This window comes from Carettochelys insculpta, chromosome 11 (assembly GCF_033958435.1).
Source record: "Carettochelys insculpta isolate YL-2023 chromosome 11, ASM3395843v1, whole genome shotgun sequence".
Classification (NCBI taxonomy): domain Eukaryota; kingdom Metazoa; phylum Chordata; order Testudines; family Carettochelyidae; genus Carettochelys; species Carettochelys insculpta.
The window spans coordinates 16,783,909-16,811,539 of NC_134147.1; the positions used below are offsets into that span (position 1 = coordinate 16,783,909).

The 27,631-nt window shown below is 55.8% G+C and overlaps 2 protein-coding genes across 3 annotated transcripts in view; one reads left to right on the forward strand and one right to left on the reverse strand.

Moving 5' to 3' along the window:
- Positions 1–8,344, forward strand: part of ACTN3 (actinin alpha 3) — a 33,779-nt gene extending 25,435 nt beyond the window's left edge. The window contains exons 17-21 of the mRNA XM_075005259.1: positions 2,309–2,488; positions 2,778–2,924; positions 6,751–6,816; positions 6,939–7,097; positions 7,646–8,344. Coding sequence (XP_074861360.1) covers positions 2,309–2,488; positions 2,778–2,924; positions 6,751–6,816; positions 6,939–7,097; positions 7,646–7,804 — 711 coding nt within the window. The 3' untranslated portion in view covers positions 7,805–8,344. The remainder of the gene's footprint in view (positions 1–2,308; positions 2,489–2,777; positions 2,925–6,750; positions 6,817–6,938; positions 7,098–7,645) is intronic.
- A 5,227-nt stretch (positions 8,345–13,571) lies between these two features.
- Positions 13,572–26,037, reverse strand: RCE1 (Ras converting CAAX endopeptidase 1). 2 transcript variants are annotated; one of them, XM_075006183.1, is made up of 8 exons: positions 25,701–26,037; positions 24,923–25,017; positions 23,445–23,524; positions 22,808–22,886; positions 22,194–22,361; positions 14,633–14,704; positions 14,049–14,111; positions 13,572–13,889 (listed from the first exon to the last, which is right to left on the reverse strand). In XM_075006183.1, exons 1-8 carry the CDS (start codon positions 25,952–25,954, stop codon positions 13,660–13,662), a joined length of 1,041 nt encoding a protein of 346 aa, XP_074862284.1. In that variant the 5' UTR covers positions 25,955–26,037; the 3' UTR covers positions 13,572–13,659. The 2 variants fall into 2 exon arrangements, with proteins under 2 accessions (XP_074862284.1, XP_074862283.1); XM_075006182.1 differs by having other exon boundaries at positions 23,445–23,528; positions 24,915–25,017; positions 25,701–26,035.
- Between the last annotated feature and the right edge of the window lie 1,594 nt (positions 26,038–27,631).

Genomic DNA, 27,631 nt, shown 5'->3' on the forward strand with positions numbered 1-27,631 from the left:
TGATGAAGTGGGTCTTTGCCCACGAAAGCTTATGCGCCAACATATCCATTGGTCTATAAGGTGCCACAGGACGTCCTGTTGTTTAAGTGACCATTGGACATCAAATGTGTAAGGGGAAAGAGAGGTAGGATCAGAGGCTAAAACAGAGAAAAATACTTAGACAAGTTAAATGTCTTCAAGTCACCAGGGCCTGATGAAATGCAGCCTAGAATACTCAGAGAGCTGACTGGGGCAATATCTGAACCATTAGTGATTATCTTCAAAAGTCATGGAAGGCAGGAGAGACTTCCAAAGCCTGGAAAAGGGCAAATATGGTGCCAGCCAACGAACAGGGACATAAGGCCAAGCTGGGGAATTATTGACCAGTCAGCTTAACTTCAGTACCCGGAAAGCTAATGGAGCAAATAATTAAGCAAACAATTTGCACACCTAAAAAGTAAAGTGGTAAGTAACAGCGAGGATTTGTCTACAGCAAAACCTGTCAAAGGCTACGTCTACACTAGCCAAAAACTTCGAAATGGCCATGCAAATGGCCATTTCGAAGTTTACTAATGAAGCGCTGAAATACATATTCAGCACCTCATTAGCATGCGGGCAGCCGCGGCACTTCGAAATTGACGTGGCTCGCCGCCGCGCAGCTCATCCAGACGGGGCTCCTTTTCTAAAGGACCCTGCCTACTTCAAAGTCCCCTTATTGCTATGAGCAGATGGGAATAAGGGGACTTTGAAGTAGGCGGGGTCCTTTTGAAAAGGAGCCCTGTCAGGATGAGCCGCACGGCAGTGAGCCGCGTCAATTTCGAAGTGCGGCGGCCGCCCGCGTGCTAATGAGGCGCTGAATATGTATTTCAGCGCTTCATTAGTAAACTTCGAAATGGCCATTTGCATGGCCATGTCAAAGTTTTGGGCTAGTGTAGACACAGCCAAAGCAACTTAACAGCCTTGTTTGGATGTGGGGGAAGCAGTAGATGAGGGATATCTTGACTTTAATAAGATTTTTGATACTGTCACCCACAACCTTCTCATAAACAAACCATAGAAATACAACCTAGATGGAGCTGCTATATACGGTGGATGAAAAACTGGCTGAGAAGCTATTCCCAGACATTAGATATCAGCGGTTCGGGCCGAGGCAGTTCCACAGGGATCACTTCTGGGTCCAGTTCTGTTCAATATCTTCAACAGCAATTTAGATAATGGCGCAGAAAAACATAAAGTTTGTGGACAATATCAAGCTGTGAGTGTGGCCAAGTGCTTTGGGATATAGGACTGAAATTCAGAATGATCTGGACGAACTGGAGGAATGGTCTCAAGTAAACAGGGTTCTGTAAGGACAAATGCAATGTACTCCACCTAGGAAGGGTCAAGCAGCTGCACACATTTATTGCCTAGGAAGGAGGGCTATGGGAAGCTGAATGTGAGTTAACAGTGTCTAACACTGTTCCAAAAAAAAGGCAAACATCAATCAGGACATGAGAGGTAATTTTTCTGATCTACTCTGTGCGGATTAGGCTGCAACTGGAGTACTATGTCCAGTTGTGGGCCCCACATTCCACAGAGAAAGTCCTGAGAAGTGCAACAAAAATGATTCAAGGTCTAGAAAAACATGACCACGGAGGGACGATTGAGAGCTTTGGGTGCATTTGCTTTGGGGAAGACTGAGGAGGGCGTGATCACGGTTTTTAAGTACATAAAAGTTTTTACAAAGAGGAAGGAGAAAATCGTTCTTAACCTCCAAGGATGGAGGTGAATTGCAGCAAGGGTGGTTTAGGTTGGACATTTGAAAAAACTTTCTGTCAGGGTGCCTAAGCATGGGAATAAATTCTTTAGGAAGGCTGTTGCTGGAGGTTTAAAAGAGCAGGTTAGACACACACCCCTCTTAGGGATAGCCTAGATAATGCACAGTTCTGCCTAGAGCATGGATGTCCAACCTTTTGGCTTGCCTGGGCTGCATTGAGTGAAGATAGTCTTGGGCCGCGTACAAAATGTATAATATAGTTAATGTATATAAATCACATAATAATGTTAAAAGTTTATGATCTTGTGGGGCTGCATTACTAGCTGTCCAGGGCTGCATGCGGCCCACGGGCCGCAGGTTGAACACGCCTGGCCTAGAGTGTAGGGAACTAGAGTAGTTGACCCTGTGAGGTTCCTTCCAGTCCTACCATTCTGTTATGCTGTAATGGTTAGAGGCGTGGGGAGCTAAGCGCCAGGCCTCCTGGGTTCTCTCACAGTTCTGGGAGGAGAGTGGGTCCCAGAAGACGAGCAGGGCACAGCATCCTCACCCAGTGACAGCCTTCTGCCCCTGCAGGAGATTGGGCACATCTCCGTGGACATCAGTGGCTCCCTTGAGGACCAGATGAATCATCTCAAGCAGCATGAGCAGAACATCATTAACTACAAGGCCAACATTGACAAGCTGGAGGGTGACCACCAGCTCATCCAGGAGGCCTTGGTCTTTGACAACAAGCACACCAGCTACACCATGGAGGTGAGAGGCCAGACAGGCTGGGGGTCTCCTGGGGAGTTGTCTCTGACTAAGGCAGGGACATTTGGGGTGATGGCTAAGGGTTCTGGGAGAGGGGCTGTGGGGCTTGGGAAGGGTGTTGAGGGGTCCTCTCAGGCTGCAGCTGTGCCAGTGGGGGGAAGGTTGTCATGAAACACGGGGGAACAGGGGGCTGAGCTTTGTTCATGCCGCACTCTGTGTGTGTAGTACTATTCAGGGTGTTGCTGGGGGGGTGATCCCCCAGATGCTATAACCCCTTCTGCTCTCCCCACAGCACATCCGAGTGGGCTGGGAGCAGCTGCTGACAACAATCGCAAGAACCATCAATGAGGTGGAGAATCAGATCCTGACACGGGATGCCAAGGGCATCAGCCAGGAACAGATGAATGAGTTCCGGGCATCATTCAACCACTTTGACAGGGTGAGACACAGCCCTGCATCCATATAACCCCCACTGCCCTGGATAGCCCTGCCCCATTATCTTCCCGGATAACATCCCCTGCCCCGGATAGCCCTGCCCCATCCATCCATCTCCCACCCCCCATAACCCTGCCCTAGAATCATAGAATTATAGAACAATAGAGGTGGAAGAGACCTAAAAAAGCCATCAAGTCCAGCCCCCTGCTCTAAGCAGGACCAAACCCATCAGATCAGCCCCACCAGGGCTTTGTCGAGCCGAGACTTAAACACCTCCAGGGATGGAGACTCCACTACTCCCCTGGGCGGACCATTCCAACGCTTCACCACCCTCCTAGTGAAAAAGTTTTTCCTAATGTTCAACCTGGACCTTCCCAACCGCAACTTGAGACCATTGTTCCGTGTTCTGCCATCCGTGACCACTGTGAACAGCCTCTCTCCTGCCTCTTTGCAACCTCCCTTCAGTAAGTTGAAGGCTGTTATCAAGTCCCCCCTCAGTCTTCTCTTCTGCAGACTAAACAGTCCCAATTCCCTCAACCTTTCTTCATAAGTCATATGCTCCAGCCCCCTAATTATTTTGGTCACCCTCTGCTGGACCATCTCCAGTGTATCCACATCCTTCCTATAACTGGGGGCCCAGAACTGGACACAGTACTCCAGATGCGGCCTCACCAAAGCCGAATAAAGAGAAATAATCACTTCTCTGGACCTACTGGCAGCGCTCCTCTTGATGCAACCTAATATGCCATTAGCTTTCTTGGCTACAACGGCTCACTGTCACTCACGTCCAGCTTCTCATCCACTACAACTCCCAGGTCCTTTTCTTCAGAACTACTACCGAGCCAGTCGGACCCCAGCCTGTAACAACGCTTGGGATTCTTCTGGCCCAAGTGCAGGACTCTGCACTCGTCCTTCTTGACCTTCATCAGATTTCTTGCAGCCCAGTCTTCCAATTTGTCTAAGTCAGTCTGGACCCTGTCCCTATCCTCCAGTGTATCTACCTCTCCCCCTAGTTTAGTGTCATCTGCAAACTTGCTGAGGGTGCAGTCCAACCTCTCATCCAGGTCATTGATAAATATGTTGAACAGAACAGGACCCAGAACTGAACCTTGGGGCACTCCACTAGAAACCGACCACCATCCCGACATCGAGCCGTTGATCACTAGCCTCTGGGCCCGACCTTCTAGCCAGCTTTCTAACCATCTTACCATCCATTTATCCAATCCACATTCCTTTAACTGGCCAACAAGAATATTGTGGGAGACTGTATCAAAAGCTTTGCTAAAGTCAAGATAAATCACATCCATTGATTTTCCCCTATCCACAGAGTCAGTCATCTCATCGTAGAAACTAATCAGATTGGTCAGGCATGACGTGCCCTTCATGAATCCATGCTGGCTCTTCCTGATCACTCACCCCACCTCCAAGTGCCTCACAATGACTTTTTTGAGGAGCCCGTCCATGATTTTTCCAGGGACTGATATAAGACTGACTGGTCTATAGTTCCCTGGATCATCCTTCTTCCCTTTTTTAAAGATGGGCACTACATTTGCCTTTTTCCAATCATCCGGGATCTCTCCCGATCTCCACAACTTTTCAAAGATAATGGCCAAGGGCTTGTCAATAACATAGGCCAACTCCCTCAGAACTCTAGAATGAATTAGGTCTGGGCCCATCGATTTATGGACATTTAGCTTTTTTAGATAGCTCCTAACCTGTTCTTTCCCCACCAAAGGCTGTCCACCTTCATCCCACAATGCATCACTTATCGCATTAGTCCGGGAACTGTCTTTGTCTGTGAAGACAGAGGCAAAGAAAGCATTAAGTACTTCCGCTTTCCCTACATCATCTGTCACTGGGTTATCTCCCTCATCCAGTAGGGGCCCCATGCCCTCTCTGATCACCTTCTTCTTGCTAACATGCCTGGAGAAGCTTTTCTTGTTATCCTTCACATTCCTCGCGAGTTGCAATTCCAGTTGCGCTTTCACCTTCCTGACAACTGCCCTACATTCTCGAGCTATACATTTATATCCCTCCCTAGACATCTGTCCCAGTTTCCACTTTTTGTAAGCTCCCTTTTTGTGCCTAAGTTTTCCAAGGATTTCCCCATTAAGCCAGTCTGGTCTCCTACCATATTTACTTCTCTTGCTGTGCACTGGGACGGTTTCTTTCTGTGCCTTCAATAGGGCTTCCTTAAAATACTGCCAGTTTTCCTGGACTCCTTTTCCTTTCATGGTAGCATCCCAGAGGATTCTGCCCATCAGGTTCCTGAAGGAGTCAAAGTCTGCTTTTCTGAAGTCCAAGGTGTGTAATTTGCAGCTCTCTTTCCTTCCTTTGGTCAGGGATCCTGAAGTCTATCATCTCATGATCACTGCTTCCCAGCTCGTCCCCCACTTCTACCTTCCCTATTAGTTCCTCCCTGTTTGTAAGCAGCAGGTCGAGCCTCGCATGACCTCTGGTCGGGTCCTTCAGCACTTGTACCAAGACGTGATCCCCAACATTCTCCAGAAACTTCCTGGACGGCTTGTACACCGCCGCATCGGTCTCCCAACAGATGTCAGCGTAATTAAACTCCCCCACGATAACGAGAGCCTATGATCCAGAAACTTCTCTCAGTTGTCCAAAAAAAGCCTCATCTACCTCATCATCCTGACTTGGTGGCCTGTAGCAGACACCAGCCACCACATCTCCAGTGCTGCCTACGCCACTAAGCTTGACCCCTAGACTCTCAACAGGCTTTTCTCCCTCTATGTACTAGAGTTCCAAGCAGTCACAGTGCTCCCTTACATACAGTGCAACCCCCTCCTCCTCTTCGCCCTTGCCTGTTCTTCCTGAACAGTTTATACCCTTTCATGACAGCGCTCCAGTCATGCGAGTCATCCCACCAAGTCTCTGTTATTCCAATCAAGTCATAGTCCTTGGACTGAGCCAGGGCTTCTAATTCCTCCTGCTTGTTACTCAGGCTTCCGGCATTGGTGTACAAACACCTTAGATAAACAGTCGATCTCTCCGCCCTTGCTACTCGAACCAGGGGTCCACTTTTGTTGTACATTCCTCTTTGCATTTCTTCCCGGCCTCCAAGGTCCTTTCTACCCACAAGGTTTCGGTCACCTTCCCCCGGCGAACCTAGTTTAAAGCTCTCCTCACTAAGTTTGCAAGCCTCCTTCCTCTCTTGGTTAGGTGGAGCCCATCTCTTCCCAATAATCCTTGTGCCCGGAACGGCGTCCCATGATCAAAGAATCCAAAGCCCTCTCTCCAACACCACCTGCGTAACCATGCATTTACTTCCTCAATTCAACGGTAAATGGCCCCTCAAGGATGGAGCTCACAACCCTGGGTTTAGGGGGCCAGAGCTCAAACCACTGAGCTATCCCTACCCCCACAGAGAGCCTGGGTAGCGCCGCCCCCCCGTGAGAACATTGTCCAAAAACCTCACTCTCCCCAGCTGCCTCCCATCTCGATGATCCAACCCCCCATCACTGCCACCCATTCCCAGCTCTGCCAGTGCCCCTCAGCGCCTACCCCGGGCTCCCTGCTCTCCCAGCCCTGCGTCACCCCCCGCTCTGCCAGTGCCCCTCAGCCCCAGCCCTGGGCTCTCCCCACCAGAGCTCTGCTGATACCCCTCAGTCCCAGCCCACAGTCTGCAGCCTCAGTGGGGGATTCTCAGTGGGTCCCAGCGGTGGAGCGCTCCTCCCTCGTTAGGGTCGGTGCAGGGCTGGGTGCACATACCGGCAGCCGGAGCTCACACTGCCTGGACTGTGCCCATGCCTGGTGGGACATTCCCAGCCTGACATCTGCTCTTCCCTTCGGCCACCCCTGGCCACGCCCAGAAGAGGAATGGGATGATGGACCCTGACGACTTCCGTGCCTGCCTCATCTCCATGGGCTACGACCTGGTAAGAGGTTCTCCCCTACAGGCGGGCCAGCACTGGCTGGGGGAGAACGGCCCCCCCGGAGCCCCCACTCCCCACTGCCTACCTCTGGGCGGCTGCAGCCTCACCCCCATTCTCACCCCCAGGGCGAGGTGGAGTTTGCCCGCATCATGACGCTGGTGGACCCCAACAACACGGGCGTGGTGACCTTCCAGGCCTTCATCGACTTCATGACCCGTGAGACAGCCGAGACCGACACGGCCGAGCAGGTCGTGGCCTCTTTCAAGATCCTGGCGTCAGACAAGGTCAGTCCAGCCGGGTCCCCTCCCCAGCCCCTCTGCAGGCTCTGCTGGGCCTGGTGCATCTACCTCAAGGCCTGGGACCTGTGGGGTAGCAGCTGATGAAGGGCCTGGGGTTGGCCTGGCTGCAGTGCATGCTGGGATTGGTACCCCCCAGGTCAGCTGGGGTTTCCCTCAGGTCTCTTGTTTGCTGTGAATAACTGGGGGCCGGTTTGACTCCAGCCCGCCTCCTCCGGCGCCTAGCCCCGAGCCTGTCAGGCCCCCGACTCGCAGGCACGTCAGGGAAGTTCCTCCCTCCCCAGTCTCGGCAGCAGCATCCCCGGGGTTTCCGAGCACCTTGGCTCCGGCCCGTCGGCACAGGGCGCTCTGCTGGCACTGGGTGGCCCCGGGGCGAGTCCCCGCCAGGCTCGAGCAGCCGGCACACCCCTCGCTGCAGCACTGCGGTGCCCCAAGCTCGGTGCCCCAGCCCAGCCAGGGGCTGGGATCCCCGCTGGGCCCCCGCCGGGCAGGGGCTGGGCTGCTGCCTCTCTAACCACTCCCCTGCCCCCTTTCAGAACTACATCACGGTGGAGGAGCTGAGGCGGGAGCTGCCCCCGGAGCAGGCCGAGTATTGCATCAGCCGCATGACAAAGTACACCGGGGCCGACGCCGTGGCGGGCGCTTTGGACTATGTCTCCTTCTCCAGTGCCCTGTATGGGGAGAGCGACCTGTAACCCCACCCGAGAGCCCCCCCCGCACCTCTCAGGATCGACACCCCTCCCGCCACCCTGCCCTTGGAAGGACGACACGCCGAGCCCCATGCAGCCTGGCCAGATGGATGGGGATCTGGCTGGGCTCGGGCCCTCCAGGCCCCACGGCTCGCCCCTGCCCCCCTCAAAGCCCAGCTCTCACTAGGAGCCACCTCTGCTCCGGGACTTCCCTGCTGCCCACGTAGATGTGTGCCTCCCCAGCCTGGGCCAGTCCCCCCTGGCCAGCCGTGTGCCTCCCCTCCCCCTCCAGCCCTGGGAGCCTTGTGCTCCGAACCCCACCCCGCCCACTCAATGCCTGGCACAGGCAGGAGGTGGGGCCGGTTCTCAGCAGCTCTGTCCCCAGCTGGGGGCTGGCTGTGCTGCCGAGGGGTCGCCAGGCCCCAGCCCGGCGGTGCTGGTGCAGGGAGCTGCGCAGCGGGGCTGGGAGGAACTGGGGAGCAGAGCCAGGTCAGGCTGGGCCACGCGCACGCCGTACACCCGCTAATAAATGTAACACAAAAGAGAGACCCACCCCCCACTGGACATCTGTGCAGTGTGTCTGGGAGCCTTTGCCCCTGGGCTGCAGCAGCTCCGTCCCAGGGCAGAGCAGGGTGCGCATGGGTGAGTGCTGCTCTCTGTGGGGCGGGGCCTCGGTGGGTGCAGGCAGAGGGAGCAGAGCTGGGCTGTGCTCAGGTTCCCAGTGCTGCCGGGCAGAGGGGATGCCTGGCTGCAGACGGGTGTGCGGGAGCCAGCGGGGATGGCGATGCCTGGGCCTGTGCTGGCAGCAGGGAGCGTCCTGGGGGGTTTTCACCCTGCAGCCCAGGGCACAGGAACTACAAGCACCTCCCATTATGAATGTGAAGGGACTGGCAGATCAAACTCTCCAGGGCCGTTCCTTCCTGGGGCGTCAGCCCCTGTGCTAGTCGGCATCTCCGCCCCCACTTAGCCAGTGTCAGCACAGCACAGCGCGAGGCAAGTGGTGAAACCCTACACCCACCGCTCGGCTGGGGCCAGGCCGGGGCAGCGCCAGCCTCCTGGGGCAGCTGCTGGCGTGTCACTGCCCCTCCAGGAGGTTCCTCTAAGAGCCACTGACGAGGAGCCCAGTGACTAGTTCCAGGGCCTGGCCGTGGGCAGGAGTCTGGGCTCCATGGGCGTTAGGCACCTCAGCGGCTTTGTGGCTGTAGGTCTAGGTGGCGTCTGCTTAACACCTAGTGACTGAGCCCTGCCATCCCCCATGACAAGTAAAGCAGGATTGCAGCAGTGCCTGCGAGCTGCAGTCACGGCTCCCCCCCACCCCCGCCAGCCATGCTGCTAGGTGCTGTACACAGACCAGCCAGGGGCCCTGCCTCCCAGAGCACTTACAGCCTCCCACAAGAGCCGACAGCAGAGCACCTGCTCCATTTTTTCCGTCCACCGGGGGGGAGGGAACAAATTTTGCTGTGTGCACCAAGACAGGCACAGATGTGCACCCCCCAAATGGAAACCCAGGCTGCTGGCTGTGGGCGCTCAGCTGGCTGGCACAGGAATCGCTCCTGGCCCACAGGTGGAGTTGGCTGACCGGGGAGCCCAAGGAAATGGTGAGACACAGCTGGTCAGCAGGGAGGCTGTGGGCACCAGCAGAGTGAGCAGTGTCCTTTTCTCCAGCTCTGGCACAGGACCGTTTGGCAGAGACACTGGAAGGCAACTCAGGCAATGGCTTTGTGGCTGTTTGTGGGGAGCTCCTCCCCTGCCAGTGGGGCAGTACGAGGCGGGTGGGAGCACCAAGGGGCCTGAGTAGGCAGTGGAGGCTGGGTTCTTAGTAACAGCTAGGAGATGAGAAGTTGGCTGGGGCTGGGCTTCACCAGTAGCGACAAGCAGCTTAAGGCAGGAGTAAAATGTCACTTGTCTGCCATAGGTAGTGGTGTTTAGACAGCCAGTGGACGGGGGGAAGGCACCTGCCCCACAAGGACCCCTCCACCCAATAGCTGAGCTGGGATAAAACCTGGCAGCCGGGCTCTTTGGATGTGAATGGGACTCTAGTGGGCTGGGGGTGTGTTAGGAGTCCTGGGTTCTACTCCCCAGCTGTGCATGGCCTGGGGTGAGTCACTCCCTACAGACTTGGGGCAGCTATTGTTCCTGGCTCCCTGCCTGCAGCCAAGGATTGATGGCTCCTACCCAGTGTTCGCCCTAAGCGGTGGGCAGGTGCAGCCACTCAGGAGCAATTCAGATGCTCCCCAGCTGATTAGCAGAGCACCTCAGCCTGGTTTGTTTCTATTGGTGGTGTGCATGCACATAAAGAAATTTATTCCACGCACTTATGGCTAATTGAGGATTTGGTGGCTTGGGAGTGTTTTTTATTGTGTTTGCTTTGGGGGAGGAAGGGGACTATATCTCTGTGGGGCGCAGGGACTGGGCTTTTTAAATCCTTCCTTTGCTGTGACACAAGTTCCAAGTAGGGTTCCTGGCTCTTAGACGCAGGTCTGGGGAGGGAGGTTTGCCCAATGCTTAGGAGAGTGGCCAGGACTCCTGGGCTCTAGTCCTAATCTCTGTATGACCCTGGCGAAGGCACACTCCACTTGTTGGCTCTCTGTGTCACTGGTGGTAAAATGAAGCCACTACCACCCCTGGGCTGTGTTTGACTCGTGGCCCCACTGGGGTACGGCAGTGGGAGGGGGGATGACCCCACTGGGGCATGGCGGCGGGAGGTGGAATGAACTGGCAGCGATCTTGGTGCTACAAAACTGCTGCTAGATAAACATGCGCCAAAGCAGTTGAAATGAAAGGGATACGACCAATGAAACCAGCAGCTCCTTGTGTAGCACTGCACACCCACAGTGGGGTGGTTTGTTGCTAGGGCAGGAGGGCAGCCCCCAGCTGACTCCCTGAAGAACACAGGGGCCAGATGATCTCTACAGCCATTGCCCCCAGCTCACATCTGCCAGGGGAGCCACAGCATGGGTTTGAGCCAGCTCACCTACATGGATGAAGCATGTCCCGCCCCCAACTCCAGCCTGGGGGAAGCTGCCCCACTGAGGATGCAGCCCCTTTGTTAAGCGTCTGCCTTTCATTCCCAGTGTCACTTTGTCCAACGTACACTCCCGGCCCTGCCTGGCCTGTGCAGGGGCTGCAACACTCTTTGGGCACGAACCTCCTGCCGCGGGGATGCAAGGCCAGGCTCCAGAGCCCCCCACCGGGACACGTAAGGGCTGTACTGGTACAGAATAACGGTCCCATAGCCCATTATCCCGGTTTCCAGCCGTGCTGGGCCACATACTTCACAGCCAGCAACCAGAACAGGGCGATGTATCAGCTGAGCCCTTCCCGGCAGCGCCGGGGCTTAGGGCGAGCCCGAGGAGAAGCCCGCCGGGAGCTCGCTTCGCCCCGTGAAGCCAAGCGCTGAGTGCCACGAGCTGCCGGGCAGTGAGACCACGCGCCTGGGTCACCCCTGCAGCTCGTCCCCGGGCAGCACGCGAGACAAGTCACCCGCCCCACACACACGCGGCGGCGGGGCGCGGCGCGGCGCAGAGCCCGCGGGCGGAATGAGCCAGGACGGCCCAACAGCTGGAGAGACCGGCGGCCAGTGCCCCGCTCAGATGTCCCTCCGCGGCGGCTCTGCGCCCCGCTGGCCGCGCTCCGCTCACCCGCTGCGCTGCAGCCGAAGCCCCCACCCCCCCGCGTAAGCCGCTCCGCTCCGCCGCGCCCCCCTTGCAGCGGCGCCGCGCGTGGGCCGAGCCCCGCCCCTCGCCCACTGGCAGCACCCCCGGCCGAGGTGAGCGCCGCGCGTCCCCGGCGACATCAGACCGGCCCTGCGCGCGACCGACCTACGGACCCCAGAACCAAACCCCTCCCGTAACTGCGCATGCCTGCCGCAACCCCCACCCCACGAACACTGCGATCCGGGCCGTTATTGGCCGAGGCGGTGGCCAATGGGGCGAAGGAAAAGCACGGAAGCGATCCTCGAGCCAAGGCGCAGCCGCTGCGCGCGCCGCGCGCTAGAACGCGCCCGCCCGTGACGTAGGCTGACGGGTGTCGGGGTAGGCGCTGGCCACGGCCGTTCTCAGGTTGCCCTGGGCCCGGCCCAGCGCTGGGACTGAAGTGCCGTGGGTGGCTCTGCCCCCCCCCGCGCACCGTGTGCGCAGTTCTCACGGCGAGGGGCGGTGCGGTCCGGTCCGGTCCGGTCCCTTTGGGCCAACCCCAGCGCTCCCCGCGGCACGTTCCGTAGACTGAACATAGCGCACAGCGGGAGCGGGCAGCACAGCAGCGTTTATGGGTTCGTGGCCCCTGGCCCGTACGCGCAAACAAAGGCGGCGGGCGCTGGAGCAGCGGGGCCGGAAGTTTTTGCCAGGTGCCGCTCCCCACGTGTGGGACGGATGTCAGGGGCCGCACTTGCCGTATCAATGGAATTACCACCCACTGCGGGGCAGGCGAGGAACGGCCCCCGGGCTGCATCCCGCCCGCCCGCCCGCTACAGGAAGGTCGCGACGTTTGTGAATTTAACAGCTGTGAGTTCAGTTATTCGCAAGTGGCTGGGGGAGTCAGCTCACGTTCCCTTGCTGTGCTCTGCGGGCGGAGTGAGCTTCCAAGCACCTCTTCTCCCAGCCCACCGGTCACGGTTACCGCCCCGGGTACCCACATGGGGTCACTGACGTAGGAGGGGTCGGAAGTACAGGAGCCCTCCATCCCGGGCAGACACACACTGCGCTGAGCGCCCTACACCTCCGGGGCTACAGGCGGAAAGGAGCCGGGGGGGAGGGGGCGAGGCTGGGGCAAGGGGCTGAGGTACCTGCGCTGGAAGTCGGTGTGAAGGGGACCAGGTAGAGATTCTATTCCAGCAGCTGTGGCAGCTCTTTCAGCACCAACATGCCCCACACCACAACAGCGTCATTTTACTCGCAGCAGTGGCAGCTTTCTGCCCTGGCACAGCCCATAAAGAGTGGGATGCCTGGCCCCACCTCTAGCCAACGCCACAGTCTGGCCACTCACCGGATCCCCACAGCCCCACTGCTGGGCTCCGGCTCCCGCCGACTACTGCCCAGAGCCATCCAGGGCACCAGAGCCCACCCAGTTCCGCTGCCCCAGCTGCCCACGTCTGCCAGGAGAGAGTGATGATGGTTGGCTCTGGCACCTGGGGACCTCCAGAGTGGGGACCTGCAGCAGGCCCAGGGAGTTTCCTTCTGAGCCTCAGCAGGTATCCAGTATTTGCAAAAATCAAACATTTGCAAAGGTTCTCAACACCAAACCCTTGCGACTGTCATGACCCTACTGTATTTATAAGCTGCTGTCAGGGTAGCAGGGGGGGATGGGAGCTTTTTAAATAGCTGTAGGAAGCTCAGGCGGTAGCCAGGCTGTGCAATAGCTGTTATTTAAAAGGCTTTAGGCTTATGGCTCCCAGCTCCCATTGCTACTGCCTGGCTGCTCCCTGGGGTTACTGCATTTATTTAAAAAGCCTGCAGCTCCTGGCCCCCTCCACTACCCCAGCAGCAGCATATAAATTGTATGCAGGCCAGATGGAGCCCCAGGCTGGATGAGAGTGGTAGGTGGGCCATATCTTACCTGCTTCTGCACTAAAGTTTAACACCATTTTGCAGGTTTTTTTTACAGGCTAAATATTTGTTATAAAGATGTAAAGTGAGCACTGTGCACTTTATTACATCCAAAAATATTTAATAAGGAGGTGCAGAGTTACCTGGGATTAACCAGTGGCAATTTACGAAGGTAGTTGGGGTGGGGGGCAGCACGGCTACAGCTGCAGAATAATGAAAACAAGTTGGCACACCTTCCAAACTACTTTAGTAATAAAAAAATATATCTCTTGGTCTCAGCGGGGGTGGGTGTCGGGTCTGAAACCCGGGCCCCCGGTGTCAGGAGCACACAGAGAAGCTGGAGCTGGTGGCAGACAGGGAGCACACTGGGATGTCTCCAAAGAAAGCTGGGTCAGTCATGGGGTGCAGGAGCAGGAGAAAGAGCACCATGCCCAGAACATAGAAAAGGACAACGGTGAGGCGCTGAGGATGCTCCAGGGCCGCACAGATGGCAGGGAAGCCAATGTAGTTGCAGAAGGAGTGGCACAGCACGGGGCCAATCAGGTGTCCTGGATGGGTGAAGAAAAGAAGGTTTTGCAGCCAAAGCCTGGAGGCAGAGATAGGGAAGGGACTGAGGCCTGTGGCTTCATGCCAGGCTAGGAGGGACTCTTATTTAAACAGCTGTTTCCAGCACTGCCTGGGAAGGGAAGGCAGCCTGCCCCACTGACCTGTCCTAATGAAGATGAATGCTGTGTAGGCCCCAAAAACAGCTGTGTATGAGAACTGGAACGCTGCAGGGGACAGAAGAGTCTTTTAAGTAATTTAAACTCACTTTCTAGCTTAACATTTTAAACCCCCCCCCCATTATACTTCCACACTGTTTTGCATTTCAGCTTAAATAAACATTTGTATTCCTGGTTGTGTTGACTTGACCGATTAAACAATTAACCCTCCTCTCTAACGGATGTCTTGTACGTCTGTTTCCTTCACTGTTCTGCCCTTTGCTTTTCCTTTCTAAGTAACATTCCTTTGGTGACTATTTCGTCTCTGCTGCCCTGTGATGACTGAACACCACCACCATTTACTGCATCCCTTCTTTTCCAGTGCCCGTCGCTGCCAGTTTGTTCCCAGCTAATTAGCACTGCCCTCATTGTGCTTGTGATCCACCAGTCTCCACCACAGTGGTATAATATACGTACACCTCCCCAAAGGCGTCTGCACCTCCTGATGGCTCGGTGGGGTTTAGGGGGCGGTGGACCATGACTGCCCTTGGTAATGGGGAGGACATGCATCACTCCCCACAACGTCCTACCTGCTGACAGGAAGATGCTGGCCACACTGCCTTGGCGGAACCGTAGCTGTTCAATAACATGGTGGAAGTGAGCTGGAAGAGGGAAATGCCTATGAGTACCTGCAGCCAGCCCGGCACCCCATCTCTAGCCTCCACTGGTGAGAAGCCAGCTTGAACCAAGCTGCACCTGCTCCCCAGCTCTGTCAGTATGGCCCCCAGTGGGCACCTGGCAGAGAGAGGTGCATAGGGATCTAATCCTTGCACTGCTGCGTACTGCCTGTGGTCAGGCAGCTCTCTGGGAAGGATCCAATTGCTTCAAGCCAGGCCAGGGAAACAATGATTACTAACCTCTCGTACCTTGTTCTCCAAGACGTGTTGTGCACGTGCATTCCAAGGTAGGTGTGTGAGTGCTGCGTGCATGGACATCAGAAACTCTTCCCCTAGCAGCCTCCGTTGGCTCAGCCCCCTGGAGCGGGACTGGCGTGCGGCGCTATACGCAACCCTGCCTACTCGTGTTCCCTTGATTTTTAACATTCACCGGCAGAATACATTTTGTTAAGGTGCGTGTGGATGTGCGCACCAACAGAAACACAGCCAGCCAGCCAGCCAATCAGCTGGGCGGTGCCTGAACCTATGCTGGCTGGCTGCCAAAACACTCAGCTTACAGGGAACACTGCTACTGAGCCATCCCTCCCTCCATTCCTTCTTGCAGGCTACGCCACCAGAGGGGAAGGACCGGGGAGGACTGGGAAGTATGTGAACACCACACCTCAAAGAACAAGTTGCGAGGGGTCAGTTAAGGTCTTTTCTTCTTAAAGGGCTTGTTCACATCGATTCCAGCCTAGCTGACTCCCCCGCTACCCCCCTGGACGTGGGGTGGGAGTCAGTGCTCTAGCGATTTCAGGACTGCTCTGCCTACAGCAGCCTCCTTGTGGGCCTGCTGATCAATGGAATAATGAGCCATGAACGTATGAATGGAGGACCGGGTAGCTGCCCTGCATATGTCCTGAATGGGAGCCTGGGCTAAGAAAGCCGTAGAGGAGGCCAAGGCCCTTGTAGAATGTGCAGTAATCACCAGTGCGGGAGCACCTGCCAGTCCGTAGCATTGAAGGATGCAGGCCATAAACCACAACGAGATGTGCTGAGAAGAGACCAGGAGGCCCTTCGTGTGGTCTGCAACTCCCACAAAGAGCTGCAATGACTTTCCAAAGGGCTCTGTGCGGCCAATGTAAAGACAAGTGCTCTACACACATCCAAAGAGCGCACCACTTGCTGCCTCGCATTAGTACGTGGCTTTGGACAGACAACAAAGAAAGACGTCCTGACCTAGATGAAACTGCGACACCCCTTTAGGGAGGAAGGCAGGTGAGGTGTGAGCTGCACCGTGTCCCTGCGACAAACCATATACAGGGACTTGGCTGTGAGTGCCCACAGCTCTGAGATCCTTCTAGCCGAGGCGATAGCTGCGAGGAAGGCCACCATCTAAGAGAGGCAGAGGAGCAACAATGTGGCTAGAGGCGCAAAGGGTGGGTGCGTCAGCCTGGACAGGAGCAGGTTCAAGGCCCAAGCAGGGAGCAGCCGTCTGACCTAAAGAAAGGATCTCTCCGAGCCTTCGCTCCCACAAAGGGGTTTACAAAAACTAAGTGAGCCTCTGCCCCAGGGTGAAATGCTGAAATGGCCGTTAAGTGGCCTCTAACGCACAAAAGGGCTAAACCTTGTTCCAACTGAGCAGATAATCCAGAATGGAAGCCTGAGTGGGGGTTACCTGGTATTCCTCACACCAACACAAGAACCTCTTCAAACTTAGCAAGGTATGTGGCTCTAACGAACGTCTTCCTAGTGTCTAACAGGATTCTCTGAACCTGAATGGAGCACTGGAGCTCCAGGGGGTTCACCAATGAAGCTTCCATGCCAACGCGAGCAGTGACCATTAGGTCCATGTGCAGAAGATGCATGTCATCCTGCATGATTGGGTCTGGGTAAAGAGGAATCTCTCTGGGCAAATCCACAGACAGCTCCAGAAGCATCGTGCACCAGTGCTAGCGTGGCTAGGCTGCCGCCAGCAGGATCACCTTGTGGAGTAATGGGAATGGGGGAAAAGGCAAACATCAGCTGGTTCTTCCAGGACAGCATGAACATGTCCGCTAAGGACCGCAGAATGAGCAGAATAGGGGGCATTTCTTGATCTCTAATGTGGACAGGCTGACTTGGGGAACTCCCCAGCAACAGAAGATGGATCGGAGAACGTTGTCTCTCACTCACCATTCACGAGTGAGGAACAACATGCTGAGGCAGTCCACTACCACACTCCTGACCCCAGGGACATAAGAAGCCTCCACAAGCATGCAGGGGGCTAAGTCCCAGAGAAGGAATAACTCTTGGCACACTAGTGATGACCTCACCTCCTACTATGTAAAATATGGCGGTGGCATTATCTGTCAGAACTGACACGCTGTGACCTTGCACAGTGGTGTGAAACGTCTGACAAGCCAAACGAACCACCCTCAGCTCCTTGACGTTGATATGGAGGAGCAGCTCATCACCCGACCGCCTGCCCCGTGTCCACAGTCCTCCCACGTGTGCTGCACAACCGAAGTCCAATGTGTCTGTAACTTGGGTCATCTCAGGCTGGGGGGCCTAGAACGGGACACCGCACAGTCAAAGGGTCCATTGTCCACCACAACGATGTATGTGGTGTGTGTTGTGGAATGGTCAGAACCACTCCCAGGCCATCCCAGCCCAGACAGTCATTGGATGAGAACCACGCCTGGAGGGGCCTTTGTCTCAGCTTGGCGTATGCAAACAGGTACATGCATGCTGCCACACGCCCAAGAAGGCTCAGGCTGCTCCTGACCATTGTTATAGGAATGTGCTGCAGGAACTGGATGAGGAGGACTATGGTTGGGAATCTCGACTTTGGTAGGAAGGCTCTTGCCACTGTGGAGTCCAGAATTGCCCATATGAACTCTATCCTTTGGGTAGGTACAAGCGTGAACTTCTCTGGGCTGAGAATTCCCAACCGTTGAAAGGTACCGCTGCCAGTGTGGACGTGAGTCTCTCTGGAGTGGCTTCTCAACAGCCAATCATCGAGGTCCAGGTCAACCTCCACTCTCTGTTTGCGGCCAAACACAGCCACCACTGCCACACACTTGGTGAGCAAGTAGAGGGACGTGGAGAGACTGAAGGGGAGCACTGTGAATTGGCCGAGGTCTTGACTTACCACAAAGTGGAGGAAGCGCTGGTGCTGGTGATAGACGGTAATATGAAAATAAGCGTCTCTCTTGCTGAGGGCTGAGTACCAATCCCTCCACGTCCCAGGAAGGGATAACAGAATTCAGCTAAAGCATGCGGAACTTTTGCTTCAGCAGAAACTTGTTGAGGTTCAAAATGGGCCTGAGGCCCCCTTTTGCTTTTGAAATTAGGAAAGAGTGGGAAAAATTCCCTTTCCCCCTGAACTTCTGATGAACCTCCTCTATGTCCCCTAATGCCACAAATGACGGCTGGAGGAGCTGTTCATGAGAAAGGTCCTTGAAAGAAGAATGGGGTGTGGGGGTAGCAGGGAGGGGAAGCGCAGAGCTGTGTCTACCATGCATAGGACCCACCAGTTGGAAGTGAGAAGGTCCATGCCCCGTAGAAATCAGAGAGGTGACTGCCAACATAAGAAGAAGGATCCGAGGCAGTGCTTGAACATCCCATTAAATACCTGGCTTAGAGCCCAGCTGGGACTTGGTAAGGCCTTGGTTTTGCCCTGATGAGTGGGACAGGCCTGGGCCTGCCTCTGCGCTGATAAGAGTCTTGGTGGGGGCGAGACTGGAAGTGGTGCTGACGGGGCTGTTACTGCTGTTGAGGTTTAAAGGGCCTGCGCTGCGTGGCCAGGTTATGCACCCCCAAGGAACACATCACGGCACTGGTGTCTTTCAGGCTATGCAGATGAACATAAGTTTGCTCTGAGGACTGGAGCCACGACGACTTCTGCATAACCTATTCCTGTCGAGAGAGAGAGGGAGCCGCAGAGTCAGACGGGTCCAAGGAAGCCTGAAGGGACATCCTCACCACGGTCTTCCCCTCTCCTTGACTTACTTTGACTTGAACCCTTGTTACTCGGGGTGGAGCACAGGTCATCTACAAGTCTCCTCCACTTCACTCTGCCCTGAGGCAAAACTTCTAGCAGACCCCAGGAGAACCCCAGTAACATGTTGTCCTTCAATCTCAGGAGATCTTCTCCATGTTGTCTGAGACCTTCCTCTTTTGTTGTCTCTGTGCAGGTTCCATCTGAGAGCCTGCCAGACTACGCTAGATGATGTTTTTCTGAGAGTGTGGCCTGGCCATCCCCACTTTCTTCTCTTGATCTGAACGCTCTCCTCTTCTATCAATGCCACAAATTCTGCCCAGGAATGTTTCTTCAGGAGTTCCTTAAACTTCCTGGTGGCCTCCCAGGTTTTAGCTGTACTGGGTGAGGACAGCCTGCTGATTTGCTATCCTCAGCTGCAGCCCACCTGCCACATACATCTTGCACCCAAGTATGTCAAGGCACAGTCTCCTTGGCCCTGGGAGCTGCTGCTGCCTGGCCTTAGTGTTCCCACTGATTCACCACTGAGATCACCAAGGGGCAGGGTGGGGGTTTGAGTACAAGTACTCATAGTCCTTGGAGGGCACATAGTATTTTCGCTCCAACCCTTTTGCCGTTGGTGGAATACAGGCTGGGGTCTGCTGGATTGTTCTTTTGTACTGTTTTTACAAAGGGGAGGGGGCCAGGATGTCTACCATGGAATCTTCAACTTCCGTCAAGTCCTTCACTTGAATGCCCAAATGGCAGAGCAGGTCCTGAAGGGCTCCGTGACCAGCCGGGGGAGGACTCAATCACAATGCCAGTTGCTCACCGGCGGATGAGGAGGAGGAAGCAACTGGAGAGATACAGGGTCCTCCTGGTCTGCAGTGGGATCCAGCTTGTGCAAATCCCCGTGGTGGCTGGCAGGCAGAGCACACTCGAGGAAGGATGAAGCTGAGTGGGTTTCTGGGCATCCTTGGTATTTGACACTGTGGCAGGTGCTTTAGAAAGTGAGGCCTCCGGAGGCCAAGGCATGGGGGGACAAGGGCCCTGGTGATTTAGGGTGGTGGACCCTGAGACTGATAATCTTGAGGCCATGAAGGGTGCCCCTTGAGCCTTGTGAGATGACCAAGGGGTCCAAAACAGCCACTGCGGTGATGGTGGCCCCTGAGGTTACCAAGACACATGCCAATCCACTCACTCTGTACCAGGAGGCTCATCTGGTTCCTGTAGAGAGGGCGGACTCCCCTTCAGATAGGGGCAACCAAGGCAGAGCTGAGGAGCCCTTCACCAGAGGGTGGGATGGAGCTGATGAAGACAATGAATGGCGCTGGGATGATCATGACGGAAGCCTGTGCCAGCTGCCCAACCTGTACCAGTAGCCCTCACTAGGTGATGGGGCTGCTCCATCAGGCCCTGGTGCTGGGGATCGGAGCTGGCCTTCCAAGCCCAAGGAGGAGCAATGTCGGCCTTGGACAGGTGGGGAGGCGGAGGTGTCACACGTCAGTGCTGGGAAGTGGTGCTGGTTGTGTATCAGTGCTGGTGAGAGCCGAACTTCTCTGCCAGTGCTGCAGGAGGGCACAGCTCTTATAGAGAAACAGCTGCAGGCAAGGCACCGTGAGCTAGTACAGAGCACAAGTGCAAACCCCACACCAGAGATGGTCGCTGGTGTTCTGGCCAGGACCAGTGAGGCCCACGGTGCTGGTCCTGAGATGGAGAACACATCATCACCGTCAACATGGGCTTGCTTCTCAGGATGCAGCGTTTCTGTGGTGCTGGGGTTTCCACACCTCTGGTCACAATCACAGTGCTGCCATCTTAATGAGTTCTTTAACCACCTCAGAGGTGTCAGGCAGCAAAGGCTTGATTAAACCCTCCACCATGCAGTCACTGGGAGAGCCACCCACAGCCAGGATTACTAGGGCTGGCAGTGCCACTTCTCTCTACCACATAGGGGGGGCTTGCTAGATCTCAGATGGAAATGGCCCCTGTCACCCGTTCTGTGCCTACTGGCTGCTGGAGAATTGGAGTGGTGCCACAGCTGGGGTTCCTGCTGCAGTGCCGGGTATCTACGATACTGGCGTTCTTTAGTTGTGCTGTAGTCATGGAGGTTGCTGTTGGACATAGGTTTACAGCAGGACCTGCAAGCCTTGAAGCCTGGGGTTTGTGGCACAGCCCATCTCCCATGGCAGAATATAGAGCACTACCTACCACCAAATCGACTATTACCATAGAATCATAGAATTCCACTGCTGGAAGGGACCTCAGGAGGTCATCTAGTCCAATCCCCTGCCTAAAGCAGGATGAACCCCAACTAAATCATCCCAGCCATAACTATGTCAAGCCAGGACTTAATAACCTCTAAGGATGGCGATCCCACCACTGCTCTAGGCAACACATCCCAGTCCTTCACGACTCTCCTGGTGAAATAGTTTTTCCTAATATCCAACCTACACCTCACCCTCTGTAACTTCAGGCCATTGCTCCTTGTTCTGCCGCCTGTCACCACTGAGAACAGCCTCTCCATCCTCTTTGGAGCTCCCCTCCAGGAAATTGAAGGCTGCTATTAAATCACCCCTCAGTATTCTCTTCTGTAAACTAAACAAGCCCAAATCCCTTAGCCTCAACTCATAGTTCATGTGCTCCAGCCCCCTAATCATTTTTGTTGCCCTCCGCTGAACCTGCTCCAACACATCCACATCCTTTCTGTGCTGGTGGGGAGGGGGCCCAGAACTGGACGCAATACTCCAGATGTGGCCTCACCAGTGCTGAAGAGAAGGGACTAATAACTTCTCTAGATCTGCTGGAAATGCTTCTCCTAATGCAGCCCAATATGCTGTTAGCCTTCTTGGCTACAAGGGCACACTTATCAACAAGGATGACGAACTAACTCAAAACTGGAATGATCGAGGCATAAGCGAGGGTGTGACGCACTCGCCGAGCAAACGAGTAACGTTCCAGCGTGGCCACAGACAGTCAGAAGGAACTAAGTGAGGGGTGGGTCAGCAGGGTCATAGTCTAGGCCATATACCGGCACCACTCCAGGGGGCTCCCTGGTGAAGCTACGGAGACTGCTGGGGAAAAGTTTCTGAGGTCCATACACACGGCACCCGCACACTGAAATTGGAATTGACGTGACCAAACACCCAAAGAAGAAGTGCGGCTCTGACAGACTCACCTATGCTCAGTGGGGCTGGGGAGGGGAGCCGAGATGCTGAACTCGGCCCTCCTCCCAGTACATCCTGGTTCACTCACTCAGTTGCTCAGGGCTCTCCTGGCCAGGGAACAGAGGGTCAGGGGAAACCCCTCAGCGTCACTGGGTATGGGGAGAGACTGTAATGCGGAAAGGCAGGAGGGGCAATTCTCCACATGCCCCCTGCCTGCCCCCACTATCCCAGCAACCAAAGGACTGGGGAGAGAGAGGCTGTGCTCAGAGCCCTGCTGTTGACCCTGCTGGGGTATTATGCAGTTGCAAGGCAGGGGGTAAGCTCTGCTGGACACCGGGGGGCTTGGTCGGGAGCGCTGGCTACTTACCGACGCCAAAGAAGAGCGGACAGGTGAAGATGGCTGGCCCCAAGCCGGTGCAAGGGATGAGCATGGGCAACATGCAGGCCCGGAACACCAGCTCCTCCGTTAGGGGTGCGATCACCTGGTTGCGGAGCCAGCGCATGTCGCTCATGCACAGAGCCCAGAAGCGGGGGTCTGCAGGGAGAAGGCAGGAGCGTTCTGTGCTTGGCGCTGCCGGAGGCCTGGACCATCGCTTCCCTCCCTAGTGCCTCTCATCGCAATCGATCTGAGCAAACAGCAGACCAGGCCGAGGATGGCCCCTACCCCCCGACTCTGGGGCTCCCCCCATCCTCAACCCTGTGCACTCTCACTAGCTCTGAGTGGCACCCAGGAGACAGAGAACTGCCAACCTACGCCCACCAGTGCCCTCAGCTCCCCGTTTCAGGCAGGGCGGGCTAGATACATTGCGCTGGGAGCTGGCACTCCTGGCTCTGCCGAGGGCTTCAGGTGAGTCCCCTTCCCCACCCGGCCTTTGTCTATGAGACTATAAGCTCCTCCGGGCAGGGACTGGCTCTCAGTGTGTCCCCCACCGCAATGAGACAGTTTTGGTCTGTATCCACCGCTTGCCACTGAGGCCTTACCAAACATGACCTTCAGTCCATCAAGCCAGCCCCAGGGACAGTCCATCGAGAGCTGAATGAGGGGCCCGAGGAACAGGACCTGGCATAGAAAAGGAGGTCCTGAATGAGCGCCCCCATTGGCATTCAGGGTCATGCTGGCTGTCAGTCCTGTGTCATCCCGCCCCCAACCCCCAGACAGCAGCCTTTGTTCAAATGTCATATAAAGGATCCAGGCGTCTGGTTCCCTGGCATTGTAACGGGCACCTAAAGCTCCTGGACAGTTTGGAAATCTCAGCCTAGCTCTGTATCTGGCCATTAAGCCCTGTCTGTTCAGCAACAGTCCTTCCAATTGAGCCCAGAGGGGTGGCTCTGCTGGGCCCCATTCCACTAGCACGGTTAGAAGAAGGGAACCCGCACTACAATCCCATCACACCCTGCAGCGAAGGCAGCAGCACAGGGCAGACCACTGAGCTGTGTCCCAGCTGCCTGGCATCTGTGTTCCCCGCCATGCAACAGTGAGCCAGGCTGGGATTAGGCAGTTTGACAGGTGAGCCTGTGGCCCCCAAGGAAAAGTAGGCACCTACTCGAAGCAGAGCCTCTACCAGAGGCCTGGCACTTCGAGGCAGGGCAGTCTTAGGGCATTAAGCCCCACACATACCATGGTGAGCAACAAGGGCAGTAGAGTTGCTGGCACGATGCCCTCCAGCCGGAAGCCCAACAGAGCTAGCAGGGATATACCTGGCTGAGCAAAACACAAGACACATGTGGATCAGCACCATTCAGGCACCATCACCTCCCCACCCCAGCCAAGCTTTGCAGCCAGCTCCTGCACCCCAGTGCATGGGGCTGGCACATGGGGCTCCTGGGTTCTTTTCCAGCTCTACCAGAGACCTCAGGCTAGCCCCTTCTCCATTCTGTGCCCCTACTTCCCCGTCCACCCTGTGTCCGTTTACACCGTGACTTCTTTTGGGCAGGGCCAGTCTCTCACTGTTACCTGTACAGCACCCGGCACCAGAGGGCCTTGATTTTGACTGGGGTCTGTGCAGGGCCAGGATGACAGGGGCTCCTGATCTTGATCAGGGTGTGTAAGCATCCATGTAGTACAATACTCGGAGCCAAAGGGTGAGACAGTGGCTGGCACGACACTGACTAAGCCCTTGTCGGTGCTACCAAGCCTCGCCACAGAAAACTGTCTTTTGGGGACAGAAGAGTGAGAGCGTACACACTTCAGTGTGGATTTTGTCCAGGAAAGTGCCCAGTTTTGGTAACAAAAAGCTTCTGCCTCTCTGAGTGACCTTTTTCTTTTCTTTTCTTTTCCCCTCCCTTTATTGTCAACAAAGAGCCAGTGTAGATGCCCCTGTTTGTTTGGACAGAACCGGCTTCCATCAGCATCTCACGCCTGCCCTGATGGCACTCCAGTGTTTGGATTGCTGTCCTGCAGGCATGTGCCTTCCGCCCCTTTCAGAGCTTCCAGAACTGTCTGTGTGCTGCTGTTCGGGAAGCAAAGAGCAAATCACTGGAATGCTCTCGCACTATAGGAACACAAGGGCAGGCACACTGCTGTCATGAGGGGAGTGGCTGGGAGAGTGCTGTGCTGCTTTGACACTTCCAGCATGAGGAGTTCACAGAGCTACTTATGATGCCGCTCCTCTCGGGGCAACTGAGAGAGCCGTGGGAGAAATGGGAATTCCGACTCCAGCTTCCCCCAGTGATGCACTCTGGGATACATACCCTCAGGGCATTGCTCACACTGGATGTGATGGTGCCCCAAATGTAAACGTGATCTGTCAGAGGGAGCAAGTGTGAACACCCTGCGGCAATTTTCGTTTTATTGACTTTTGGGTGCCAACATAAGTTTTGTTGACAAAACTTGGCAGTGCACACAAAGCCTAGAGGGCTCTCCTGGATGGGATTAGCCAGCCCTCCCTAGACGTTTCTGATGGGAACCAGGAAGGAGGGGGAATGTGAGGGGCCAGGCAGCTACAAGGAAGTCCCAGTGTCACCTGACTACCCCTATCAGCCACATGACTGTCCCAGCTTGCTACAAGTCACATGACTCCTGTCCCACTTTAGGCATTTAATCAGTGTGTGTGTAGGGGGAGGGAAAGCGACCAAGGGACAGTCCTACCTTAATACCTGTTAGCTCCTTCCAGAGCCAGAGGAAGAGCGGCGAGAGGCCAGAGACAATCAGAACACTGGTGAATCGCCGCTTGATCACAGCTGGGTGGTCTCTGCAAATGGAGACAAACCTTCAGGGCACAGAGGAATGGCAGCTGCTCTGTCATGCAGCCTAGTGGCTAGGTCTTCAGGACTCCTAGGTTCTAACCTTGGCTCTGCAATGAAGCCACCCTGTGGCTTTGGACTACGCTTTTCTTCCTTGTGTGTCCATACGCAAGCCAGGAAAGCCAAGTTTATTTGGGGACGAGAATCAAGTCCTGCTGTTAATAATAATTTCATGCTGGGGATAGAATTCCCCAAACCTATAACCCTCCGGCCTTTATTTTTCTTCCTTCCCCCTCTCCCTTCCTGAACTTCCTCCTTCCTCCCCATCTCAGTGGCTCTTTCACTGGGGCAGGTGTCTCTGGCAGCCTGGATTGGTACTGGAGGGGGGCACTCACCAGGACTCAGAGCTCAGGGGGCCAGGTCGGTATCGGGAGATCATTCACGGGGGCAGGTGGCTGAGGGGGGGGTGTTAGTACCAGGGAACACTCACCCGGGCACATGGCAAGGAGAGCGGCAGGTCAGTACTGCGGGGACACTCACCAGGGAAGTTGGCTCAGCAGAGCCAGGCCGATACCGGGGACGCTCGCCAGGACAAGGAGCTTGGGGGGCTGGTGCCAGGGTGAGGAGTTCGGGGGATCGGTACCAGGGCCACTCACCGGGGCGGGGGACTCCGGGGGCCGGGGCCACTCACCGGGGCAGGTGGCTGTTCCACACGTACAGGCTGCCCACGTAGGCGCAGGCCAGGCTGAAGCAGGCGAGCAGCGCGGCCCAGCACAGCGCGGAGGAGCCGGGGCCCGGCGCCGGCCCGACAGCGGAGACCCAGGGGGAGCCGGCCGGGTCCGGCGCCTCCGGCCCGCCCGGGGCCGCATCTGCTGCAGCCGACATCGCCCGGCCGGCCCGGCCCGCCCCCCGTGACGGGAGAGGGGCGGGCCTAGGCACCTCCATAGCGCTCGCGGCCTGGGCTCCGCGCCCCACGTGGCGGGACCGTTCCAGCGCCCCGGGATGTGCCCGAGCAGCTCCGTGTCCGCCCCCCGCCGCGCTGCCCAGTCACCCCTCGCTACCCATCGCCCGCACCCCACCTCCGCTACCCCCCGCAGTAATCCCTCTGCAGCCTCGCCAGTCTCCCCGCCCTCGCCAATCACCCTCCCCCGCGCCACCGTCCCAGCCCTTTCAGTCCCCTCTCTTGCGCACTACTGCCCCAGCCCGCTCCCGTCAGCCCCCCCCCCCCCCCCGCTATCTTCTACCCCTCCCTGGTCACCTCCCTGGTACCCACCCACCAGCCTCCCACTACCCTCAGCACTCCTGGTCACCTCCCACTGCCCCCCCAGCACTTCCCAGCCACCTCTCCTTTACTCCCCCACCACCTTTGGTCACCCCCAGCCCTTCCTAGCACTTCGACCAGCTCTCATTTACTGCCCACCCGCACTTCCAGCTACCCCTCCATCATCTCCCCCCAGTACCCCCCAGTCAGTCCTTCCACTACTTCCCATCAGTCCTTGGTCAGTCACACCCTCCCCTGGCTCCACAAAGCTCCCCCCATACTCTGAACCCACAGTACCCCTGAGCTAGGACCTGTCCACCACCACCTTTCTCTGATACATCCATCATTCCCTTCCACCCCAGGAAATACACCCATTAGCCCTTTTGTCTGAGAATTTCACAGCGGCTCATGACCATTCTGGCAAAGGATTTGGGGTCCTTGTCCCCTTGTTATCAGGGCAAAGCAGACACACTCAGCATGCAGCAGAGCTGGGAGGAGGAGGAGAGGCAATTTACCTTACAGCAGCTTGATTTCTTTTAGATGTTTTTGTCAGAGCAGATGTTCCACCATAGGATGTGAGTATGCCTGTGCGCTCTTGATTGGAGACACAAAGGAATACTTGTGGCCTATGCCCAGTGTTCCCTGTAAGCTAAGCACTTGTGCAGCATTCCAATGCCACCCAGCTGGATTAGCAGAGAGCCCCCATCTAGGTTTTGTTTTTACTGGTGGTGCACATTCACGTCTCATTGCACATAAATTATTCTGCACACAGATGGAAAATATTACAGGAAGACATTGCTTCTACCAATGCAAAGCAATACTTCATGCTCTAAATGAAGGTATACAGGCAGGTGTGAGCCCACTGCCTTCTCAGTCCCAAAGGCAGAGACTCCACAGAAGGGAAGGAAGAGTAACAGGTGGAGCACCCATAGGGACAAAAACATCTTGAAGAAGCCAAGTTACTGAAAGGTAAATAACCTCTCCTTCAAGTAAGTACATGGCCCTATGGCTGTTCCACCATATGAAGTTGCCAATCAATAATTCAGAAGAGATGGGCTCTGAGAAGAAAAGTCAAGAACCTCAAAAGCAGTGTCATCTCTGAAAGCAGGTAAAAAGCATAAAGTTTGGCAAAGATCAGACCAGAAGACCAAGTCACAGTCTAGCAGATTTCCGCTGTCGAAACATCTTTCAGTAGAGCCATAGATGTGGACTGAGTTCTAGCAGAACATGTCGTCACTCAAGGAGTGGGGCTGTACCTCAATTCTTTAATAACAGTTAAAATACTATCTGAAACCTCCTCAGACAATAGCTGTGTAGAAATAGTCATGGTCTTACCAGCAATGTCTGCTCATGAAATTTAC

Excerpts from the sequence above, each read along its gene's own strand:
- RCE1 (XM_075006182.1), bottom strand. The coding sequence starts at position 25,954 with ATGGAGGTGCCTAGGCCCGCCCCTCTCCCGTCACGGGGGGCGGGCCGG. Across the intron at positions 22,362-22,807 it reads TGGACTGAAGGTCATGTTTG|ACCCCCGCTTCTGGGCTCTG; the intron begins GTAAGGCCTCAG and ends TTCTCCCTGCAG. Across the intron at positions 13,890-14,048 it reads ATTCATCTTCATTAGGACAG|GACACCTGATTGGCCCCGTG; the intron begins GTCAGTGGGGCA and ends TCACCCATCCAG.